Below are 11,420 nucleotides of genomic sequence, written 5' to 3'. Positions count from 1 at the left end.
GTGAAACTCTACAATTGTTAAACGGACTGCCGTTATTCTTAAAAACAAACATTTGTCTCCATTAGAAGTGCCTGAATATTAATGCCACAACTTTTGTCGAGATCATTTGATTTGATTCAAGATTTTAATTCATTTAAAATGATCAAATATGTGCAGAATTCACTGTTACTGTGTAAAAAGAATTCATCAGTGGATATGTTAAAGTCCAGAGCTGTTTCTGCAACCTGTGACTCTCCATGTTCAAAAGAATAACGGTGAGGAAGCTTTTCTTTGTTGGTGCTAAAGCAAAGAGTGAGTCGTCAACACTTTCAGGAGACTTTCTGGGACATTAAAATATCTGTACAACTAATTTCTGCAAAACTCCTTTTTGCCATTGAGGAGTTCCTTCCTATGCACAGTTGATGTATCATGCCAGAAATGTAATACGAAACCACTTAAACATCCAATTTTTTACCAATGGAGACTTTAACTTGTCACCACTCTGCTCCACTATTTAACCTCATGCAGCACCTGGTGACATAAAAAACTATACCTCAGATTTAGATTACTGAGAGTAAGCACCTCGTAATAATTTTATTCAGACCATCGCTGGCTCAGTTTCTTTTTCTCCTCAAACTAGCATCTTGAACCGTAAGCGATTTGCTTCTACATATGCATCTGAGAATGCCCTGGACAGACAGGCGAGATGCGAGACGACTGATGTCTACCTGCTGAAAAAATACCAGCTTTATGAGATGAAAGTAATGGATGTGTAATTAAACCATATTTACAGCTTGTATGTAATTTCAAAATAAAAGAAAGAAAGAAAGAAAACAGCACAGTAGAACGTAAATTTACAGGTTTTTAATACACTATTTTGGCAGACGATAATTAGTAATTCACATTTAATCAACTATCACTCAAAGAAACACCTCAGAACAATATCTGCTCATGTCCAATAGATATATGAAACATCGCAGGAAAATGTTTTCTTTTAGCAATAAATCAGAACAATAAGATGCTGTTTCAGGAATAACAAGAATGAGAACAACCTTTTTTTTTTTTTTTTTTAAAGATGAACTACGAGTATTTATTTATTTAGTATTTAGTATTTATTTAGTAGAGTATTTATACCTGTCTGGAGATTTGTTTGGCTTCATATACAAAATAAAACCTCCTTCTGGAGTCAAATTTACATTGAAAGCTTCTACAAATAGAGATATATTCAAACAAATCTCACATCACTAACTTGTCCCCTTTTACAATTCATTCATTCAAATATTTTTCAAGTGAAACAAGAAATCCTTTTTTGAACACTCAAGAAAATTTTCAAACTCAGACCTGGATCGGTGCTAAAACGATTTGCAAGCAAAGACACTGCTGCTGGACACTACATGAACATGTCATCATAACCAGGTGGGGGCATGTGGTCTGGGTCCGGCCTAAAAGAGAAAAAAAAAATATGCAGACTGTTATTGTCATGCTGTAAATTGTTTCACTGGTTTTACTGGAATGAGGAAGTGTAGCATGGACCTGTTGCAGGAGAAGGATCCGTTTACACAGCGCATTCACAAAGCAGCTCATTAAATAACATCAATGCTAATAAGGCCGGGCATTAAAGTACAGTTTGGATATGATGATTCATATCAGACTACAAAAGTCAAGTTTTTGCATTACTTGGTACATTTCTAAAAAGCAGCGCTTCTCACTCCAGGTCCTGAGGACCCATTGCCCTGCATGTCTTAACCTGGATACACATAAAGATTATCAGGCAGTTACTGTCCTGATTTTTCCTCAGCACGACCAAGGATTGCAAACGCCCGATCATCTAAAAAGATTATCCAATAAATGATCTTGTAGCCTGAGATATGTTAAGACGGAAATGTCTCCAGACAAACTGCTTTAAAACATGTCAACAATTGCAAGTATTAAACTTGTTCAATTTTTAAGACCAAAAATCTTCTGGAAGCGAAAGCCAACAACTCCCGAGTCGTGGCTTTGTGGGTTGTAACGTGGAGAAGGACTATTTGTAAATCACCAAAGACGCATTTTAGTGTTTAAGCCACAGGGCTGTGAAATACTGCTCATTTATTCTTTTATTTAAGTTAATCATTTACATTTATGTTTTATTAAAAATAAAACTGATTGCTACTTGAAAGTATCAATTTTAGGTTAAAAGAATAATTATTACTGTAATTTGTCATTATGTTGTTTTGTTTTGTTTTTGTAAAATCAATGAACTGTTAAAATGCGAGACAATGTCGGAGAAAAGTACAGCTGCTTGATTTGATTTGCTTTATGGCTTTAATGAATTTTAATTAGGAGAATTAGTCTACGTTTTTATAATACAAAGAAAACAGAGTTAATTAACACAGTTATGATTCAGTCTCGTTGAATTTAAGTGAGATGACACCCTCTTACTTCGCACTTCAACCCTGACGTGACAGACTGATGATCCACCAGAACTGGAGCTGCAGCTGAGAGTCTTACAGCAGCTTCAGTAACACGACCATCACTGACACCATGTTATAAGGTCATTCATATTTACTCTCTGACACTGAGGGTTTGTGTGTTTGTGTCTCACCCCGGTCTGTGACGTCCAACGGGTCCAAACGGATCGAAACGAGCCCCCGGGGGAACGGCACCAGGAGGCAGAATGTCTGGTATGCCGCTAGATGGGTCAAAGCCAGAGCGAGGATAGCCTGACCTCAGCGGGTCGACTATCATCCCACCACCACCGCGAGATCTGAGTGGATAAGGAGGATGTTTCACAGGGAGAGAGAGGATGGGGGGGGGGGGGGGGGGGTGGTACAAATCATTTAATTATTTTAAAACAATCCTAAAAGAAAAATTAGGAGAAAACTACATTTGAAACTGAATTAAAACTAAAGAAAAAAAAAAGTATAAGCGAAGTAAAAGAGTACAAACTGATGTAGCGTGGATAAAAGCAGCACAAACAGCTTGCTTTAGTGTCATATGTTGTCTTTTATGTTCTGATGTTTTGGTCGAAGCTCCACATTTAGCTGACACTGCAGGTTTGGACAACTGCCAGTAATCCACTGCTGTCTTTAACTGTGTGGACTGATGGTCCCTAAATCCCAGATTAGACCACAAGCGATGCTCAAATCTACATCTGAAAATGGTTTCCATAAAATTATGGGAGGAATTATAATGGATGACACAACTCACCCGAAAGGATCAAGATCTGCTCCTCCGGCTGCAAATGGAGGAATCATGGGGTCCGGCCTGGACAAAATTAAAAAAATAAATTATTTAACTTCTAACTAGCAGAGAGGAAACCCGACCCTGAAACAGACTAAGCTGTAGGCTCCACAATTCTCTATCACAGACAGGTCACAAAAGTTTACAATTTAAAATAAGGCATTTCATTAAAGATGTAGTCTGAGTTAATCATCCTTTATCTCGTTACTCAGTTGCACTGACAGGGCTGAATTAATCTTTGGTGTGTTGTTAAATTTAATTTATGCAGAACACTGCAGCTAAAGTTTGTCCATTTTACTATTTCTGCACTTTCTTAAGTCAATGGGTGATCCAACCTTCAGGTGTTCCTGATTATCCCTGTCGTCGCCACCTCTCTGCTCGCTTCCTCCATTTATCTTTCCAGCCTTCTCTTCTCTTCACCTCTTGTCTCATTCCAACACTTTCTACTCCCTACAGCTGCCTCACCCCTCTACTCATATCTTTTTCACTCCCTCATCCTCTCTCGTGTGTAATTTTCTCCTCTTTACCAAGGTCTTTTATCCCTCCTTTCCTCTCAGATTTTACATTTTCGCCATCTGTCACTGCGTTCTTATCGTCCTTATCTCGCATCACTCTCTTCCACTCTGGGGATGAAGAGGCGACAGCAGCAAGGTCGATAAAGTGCTGACATCACCTCATGTCTCGTCTGATCGGGTCATGGCTAAGAGGACGGGGAGAATGAGGAGGAGGCAGATGAGGAGTGAAAAGCAGAGTGGCTGAAACTGTCAAGCAGGCTCTCACATTCAAACTCAAGTTTCAGTCTCCTCTCAGGACTTACACTCATTTCCAGAAGTACCTACCCTCTTCTACGTTTCCCAAAACGCTGGTGCCTTTATAATTGCCAGACATTCATCTAAATAATTAAAAATGCAACAAATAAAGACAGAAACTGAGCATATAACAAAAGAAAAGAAATGACAGGAAGTTTAAGCACTTCATGTTCTTAGTTTCTTTAAAGGCTGAAAAAGGAAACTTTGGCCTACTATTTCAAATTTTTCAGAAAACCTGCAGGTGTAAGACATTTTTTTTCTTTTTCTAAACAGAACACCTGTATTACAGGGTACTATGGGTGGAAAAAAATCCAAAATTTTCCCTGCTTAAAAGCAAATATTTGCATGTCTTAAAACATCACCAATAAAATATCAGAAACACAATCTTTTGTTTTCACTGTTTGTGAAGTAAATGTACTTTACAAACTTTACTTTACAAGTAAATACTTTACAAACTTTACTTTACTTTACTAGTAAATATACTTTACAAACAACTTGACCATCTAATCAGTAGTTCTTAATGCTAAAAAAAGAAAGAGAAAAAAAATCTAACAACAAACAAAGGAACAGAGCAACAGGAAGGCAAGCAGCCTGTACCTTGTGCTGTGAGTCTGAACAAGGCCAGTTCAACACATGACTTGTCATTAAACCATGACTAACTGCACCATCACCTGCCCAACCTCAGATGAGGGTAATGTGTGTATTTAATGAGATCTGGGCTCTCAAGCCATTTATTGTATTTTCTCTCACTGTAACAACATGTTTCAAATGGTACACATCTCAGAAGACACGTACCCTGAGATAGAAAGTGGCGAAACAAAACAGTAGGTTACCTCATGCCACTAAAATGATCTAATGATCTAATAAACTAATGAGGAATACAGGTCTAAAATGGAGCTGCTGCAGCTGCTTTGAGTGATTTTGGTTTATCACCAAGCGGAAACCTCCAGCGGTTGAAAGTGAAGCCTTTGTGAAGTGTTAAGACTTGCAGTTCACCCCTCATCCACTAGGGGCTCCACAACAGAGTAAATTCCCAAAGAGTCCCATGTTAAAAGGCCAATTTCACAGCAGAAATAAACATGTTTACAGCCTGGTTAAAAAAAAAAAAAAAAAATTTAGGCTTAAAAAGGTCAGGTTTACCTTCATGACAACTGTGGGGAGAGGGAATTTTTTTTATAATTTTTTTTTAGAAGTAACTGACAAGTACCCGATATCCAGCTGCAAGATTGCAGACTGTAGCACAACTGCAGTTTTTAGCCTGATTTGTTTTAACCCACGTACTTTTGTTAGCTGGTTAGCTCCCGTTAGCTCCGAATATTAGCTCAATTAGCTCTTAGCTACAGGCAGGTCATCGTTTGATAGATGTCAATATCCACCACCACGGTCACATCCCCCTTCTCAGATCCATCATTTATGTATTTTCAGGGAGCGATGGCATGCATGATGCTGCCAAGATGGCGACAGTGGCAACCACCCAATGAACTTCCCTTCAGCTTTTCAGAAACCTACAGGTGACGCCACAAAGGCGGCATCCATCTTTTACACAGTCTATGCTCATCATAGCCATTTCATTAAGACCCCAGAACACTGTATGAGTTTATAAATCAAAGAGAAATTTAAAAAAAAAGAAGTACTGGGTCTCCTTTAAACGAAGACTAAAGTCATAATGGGTTAATCCAGTGGTTCCCAAACTTTTTCTGCAGGGCCCCCTTTTCATCAACGACAATAATGTCTAGCCCCCCCACCCGTCACATGGACCACAGAACATACTAAGAAATGCCTCTTTAGTTTTAGTGGCTGTATTGTAGGTATCTATAATTAAAACCATGTCAGTATTATTATCCATTCTTCTGCTTCAGTATAAAACATTTTAAACCAGGAATCTCTGCAAACGACTTTAGGTGAGTGACGTTTACTATGAGACAATGCTTCATACTTCATTATATTAGATTATAATATTTTGGTACATGCAAAAGACTGTGGTCTCAATATTACCCACCATTGATTATTATTATTACTGGTCAAGCAGGGACAGATATGTTGCATCTTAGTTTGTTCTCTTTTTTTACTACTTGAAGTCTCGCTTGTCGATTTATCATCATTTCCTATGAGTACTTTTACAAATTCATCTAGTGTAAAAACTCCCATGTTTTATTTAGCCTTGCCGTGCCCCCCCTGTGATAACTCTGGGCTCCCCCTGGGGGGCCCGCCTCCCAGTTTGGGAACCACTGGGTTAATCTAACCTCTAACTAAAGTCTTTCCATAATATTAAGTGATTTACATAATGGGAAACTGCCTTTTGCCCCTTTGCTCCCAAAGGGAGCTGAAATCCTGCATGGGCACAATGTCAACAGATTTGTCCCCACAACATTATTAATGCAAACACACACATCTCATGACAGCCCTGCCCTCATCCCTGACACCCCCCACTATAAATATGGCAGAGTGTGCAGCAGTGAACCCCACAACACCACCACATTCCCGTGCTCTCAGCTCTTTTGAGGACATTACATTGACTCAAGCTAATTTAATTTAATCTGACATCTTATGAATTTAAACATCTGTCCTGACATAAAATATAATTATTAAACTCTGAGAATGTTTTTTTGTTGTATCAAATTGTAAAACAGACGTATGTCCTCACAACAAACAGAAATATAAAATGAACACACACACACACTCCCACGCGGTCTGAGCCCTACCCTCATTCAGCAGCTGCTGCTCTGTCTAGACTACAAGTTACAAACTCAGCACATCCAGGGGTGTGTGTGTGTGGTGGTGTGTGAGCCTACTGAAAGCCAAAATGACTGCAATGAATATTGATAACAACTGAGTGCCGAGACATTAAAGTTTGAAGGATTTAAACATAGCTGTTGATTGATTTTGCAGTAAAGCATTTTACTTGCCAAATATTTCTGTCTGGGCAGAGTTTGTCTCCTCGGGAGTTATAACTTACAGTTCACATCTTTTGTGCACAATAACGTCTGCAAAATGGGAGCAAGCAAAACAGCTCTAATTGAAAATATGGATTTAGATATGTAAACTGTTATTCCCTTTCACCAAACTTTGGCTTTCCATCATTGCAGAGAGAACTGGGGGTAAGATAAACCCCCTCTTCGTGCACAAAATTTAGTAGTTAAAGTGTGCTACTTCAATACTTAACACTCTCATACTGTTATTTAACAAATTTGTAACTGACCTATTTGATCTATTTGAGTAGATTTGTGGTGGTAGATTTAGGATATCTAAGAAGACTGCTCTGTCTTAAACCCTGTAGACCTCCTCCTGTGCTGCTGTCCGTTTCCAGCCATACTGAGGCGATGCAAACATGCACTGATTTCCACATGTACCCAATACGGAATGAAGCAACTAACAGACAAACCAGTAAGAAAAATGCAGAAAAAATAGAAACCAGGAAAAAATTAAAAAAAAAAAAAACAGGAAAATTTTACTTCTAATAATAATCTAGTTGTATTTTGATATTTTTGCTTTAATACAATTAAGTATCACTGATCAGTTTGTGATGAAATGTGAGAAGAATTTTGTCTAAAAAGTGTTTTGTGAGGAAAAAATCCACTGTTTACAATTTAGTTTTATATTGCTACGAACCAGTGAGGGTGTGTTCCCTGGCGAGGATGTCTGTTAGGGATGCGGAGGGGGTCACTGTCCTCTTCTCGTCTTCTCTGCGCCTCCTCTTCCGCTTCCCTCTGGCTCTTCTTCTCTGCTTTCTGTCCTGTCAGCCTCTCCTGCGAGGGCAGCAGCTGAGTCTTCACCTTATCTGACAAAATGTCCGCATCCTTGAATACACTGTAGAGAGCAGACTTCATTTACTAATACAGCTATAAACATAGGAAACAAAAGCGACCAGTGGATAATTATGCCATGGAAATATTCAGCACAAAGACTATACATCTAACTAGGGATGCAATATCTGTTTATGTGATTATTGTGACTATGCTTATTATTGCTGTTATAACTGAATAAGATTTCATTAGGTTGTAATAAATTACCCATCCTTTCTGAAGTTACCTCACCAACACAAATATAACAACATAACAATTTTAACAAGTTTTATTTTGACTTGGCACATTTTACCTAAACACAATGATACTTGTGCAATTTTGAAACAAAGATCTCGCTTATAGTGTAACAAAAAAGTCACATTTTAACATTCAAGGCTTCTATTTCTTGTCTGTCATCAAACACATCTGTGCTGGCTTAAATAGTGTGGTATCAGGTATCGGTTGTGGTATTGGATCACCAAGTACTAATATAACCAGGTATTGAGCTGATACCGATACTGATATCAGTATCGGTGCATCCTAAATCAAACTGAACTTAACAACAGATGGTGTTGAATTACTTTAACACATAGTTTGTGGCTGAGAACATTTGGTTTCATGTGGCCTAACTTGTCTTTAGATATTAATTTAAAAAAACATGCAAAAAGAAAAACAAATCTGATCTATGATGATGCTTCTCACCAGGATGTTTTTCTGAAAATGATAGCAGATCATGCACCAACCTGTCAAACGTGTGCAGCTGATCAGCATTCACGTGATCACTAATGTTCACCGTCAAGTCTGACACCTGCTGCGTGCTGGAGTTCTTTAAACATACACACACACACACACAAGCAAAACAACATGTGTTGCAGATAAGTTGCTTCCATTCAAACTGAAACACAGGCAGGTTTCTAATGAAAGCTCTGCATGGTTACATTACATAAGATATCAGCTGAACCAATGCAAGTGCAGGACTTCACCTTGTAGTGACCCTCGCTGCCGAATGTGTATACAAGCACAAACAAACAAAAGAACGAGTTGGTGTGTTTGATGCTGTACATAATAATATTACGGTAGCTGGGGAAAAAAAAGTGTTTTTATCTTCAATTTAAAAGAAAATAGTTCAATGACATCTATGAAATATTGATGGTACAGAATCCTGATACAGAATAATGGACATGACCCTTTTAGTGAAAAACCAACAACTATCGAGAATGAATGCAGAGACATAAATCCTTTCTAATAAAAAAACTACTAATTGCAGAAATTTCAACTGTGTCAAATGATGGAAAGCAATGTGGAATCATCACATCGTAGATAGTAGATAGACAGTTTCATCCAAGTGTTTTTATACTGAAGATGATTGTAGACACATAATAATTATCCCAAATAAATATAATCACATTGTGAACTGTAATGACATTTGTGCACTGCTTCTCAACATTTGCAGGGTGGGCTGTTAGTGTCAAATCCATCAAACCCTCATCTCACTTCACTGAGTTCACAATAGCATTTAAACACTCATTCTGTATCTTATTTCACCAATAATAATTCATACAATAATAACAAAACAACACTTTTTTAAATTGTAAAAGCAAATACTTTTTAAACAACACACTTTCAGTTTAGATCATTAACTATGGCTCAAAGTTTACATGAAAGGTTAATAAGTGTAAAATAAAGGAAATCACGTTCAATACCAAAAGGTTAAAGAGCAGTTAAACCATTTAGTCACCAATTTTTTAATGTAACGGTATAATATTAATTGTAATTCTGCTGTTTGCTCTTCTGACTTTCTCAGTTTCTACATCAACCTTAAAATGTGAGTGTTATTGACAGACATGAAACAAAAATAGAAAAACTCTGTCCACAAAATAGTTATAATATATTTCAGAGGAAACTTAAATCAGTAAATACAATTTTATGTCACATATGTTACTTTGTGCAGGTAGTGGATATCAAATGTGTACAAATAAAATATGGATGTGTCCGTCACAGCTCCCTGCAGATAATGTTTAATTAATGAGTACTTATTCCAATATCACATAATTCAAGTCAACAGCATCAACCACATTGATTAGTAAAAAAAAATAATAATAAAATAAATGAAAAAATAAACATGTAAGGGCTGGTTTACACAAGACACATGGAAAGTAAGAAGTTTTCCTGATAGCTGTGCTTACCATCAGGTTGAAGATCAGGGCTGAGTCCACAGTGATGGCTTTTAGAAGTATTTGTGTGTCCTTGTCTTTGGCTTTATAACGCAGACTGTACAGCTCTTTGTTGCTGCTCCAGTCGTCAGGCAGCAGCTCTGACTTCTTATCACTGCTGCGGGGCTGCAGGAAGACACATGATGAAAGAAACAGAGCACGATGAGTAGGTCGATTGTAGAAACAGGATCTGAGGGGGGGGCTCTCATTCTGAAGTGTTTCAGTAAAACTGGTCCCACTGAATTAGCCTGCTAAACATGACAAGACAATTTTAAAAAGTTCGTCTTATCTACAGTTTTACAAAATCTATGGGTTGAAAATGAGCCATGTCAGCTGCATCGATAAATGTTCAAATTCGTCTGATAGCCACTGACAATTGATTAAATCAATTTCATAGAGCAGAATATGATAATTTAGGAAGCTAAAGCTAATCTGCATCAAGCAAGCAACACCTTAGCTTGTAGAGAATTCCGTTGAAAAAAAATTATCCTTTACACTTTCCTTAACACCAAGGATCCATTACACCCCAAACAATGAACCAATGAGGTTTCGAGTAATAATAATGATGTTATTCAATTCGGCGTGTAGAAACTAATAGAAAACCAGATGATTTGTTGAAACCTTTGATTCAGCTTCAATTGCCTTTTAAAGCGCGATAATTCACCAGTCCCGCATATATGTTTGTTTATTATACATGTCGGAAAATAATTATATAAAAAGTGACACTGACACCATAAAGTTGACAAACCAGTTTGGTATTAATTAACTGTATCAGTTTTAGCTTCTACATAAAGTCTGTTTTTTTGTCAACTTTACTTGTTTAACTTACCTCGTCTCCAGACCCGATACATCTGTATCCATTTTTTATCATTTCCCAGTGAACAAAACATACAATGGCGTCTTGTGGACAGCTGATGCTGCCTGCAACACAGGTGTACAACACCTCCAAGCCAGCCATGTTTCTGTTTTCAATTCACCAACATGACCAGGAGCCAAGAAAGGAAAACGAAAGTCCTGATAGACACGTAACGGCATCAATTTGTTAAACACCTCAGCTACTTCCTGTCTGAGAATTTCACTGTAAAACCACTTCGATGTCCTTAGACGACGGCCTCAAAACAGGTTTTTTTTTTGTTTGTTTTGTTTTTTAAATTATTAAATATTCTCAAGTTTTAACTGTCATTTATGAAAATAATGAGATAACTAAATAAATTTATCAGCCTTTTAAAAAAAAAAAAAAACAAAACTCAAAATTCATTATCAACAACTAATCCGAATTACTGTTGATTTGACAATCCTCAATACTGAAATAAAACTATTAATATAAACAATGCATAAAAAGTTATATGACATGTAATATTTCCAAATATCAATATGACGGAAGATTTTTTATTAAAGCCTGGCTTTGTGTATGC

The 11,420-nt window shown here is 37.3% G+C and overlaps 1 protein-coding gene across 1 annotated transcript; it reads right to left on the bottom strand.

Annotated features, from left to right (window-relative positions):
* Positions 1–842: 842 nt before the first annotated feature.
* Positions 843–10,980, bottom strand: psmf1 (proteasome inhibitor subunit 1). The gene is made up of 7 exons (XM_079241712.1): positions 10,835–10,980; positions 9,979–10,131; positions 8,536–8,618; positions 7,620–7,817; positions 3,169–3,225; positions 2,564–2,725; positions 843–1,421 (listed from the first exon to the last, which is right to left on the bottom strand). Exons 1-7 carry the CDS (start codon positions 10,961–10,963, stop codon positions 1,370–1,372), a joined length of 834 nt encoding a protein of 277 aa, XP_079097838.1. The 5' UTR covers positions 10,964–10,980; the 3' UTR covers positions 843–1,369.
* Between the last annotated feature and the right edge of the window lie 440 nt (positions 10,981–11,420).

The sequence above is a fragment of the Telmatherina bonti genome (assembly GCF_933228915.1).
Source record: "Telmatherina bonti genome assembly, chromosome: 6".
NCBI lineage: Eukaryota > Metazoa > Chordata > Actinopteri > Atheriniformes > Telmatherinidae > Telmatherina > Telmatherina bonti.
Note: the sequence above shows the minus strand (reverse complement) of the source record. Positions and strands in the feature narration are given on the sequence as shown.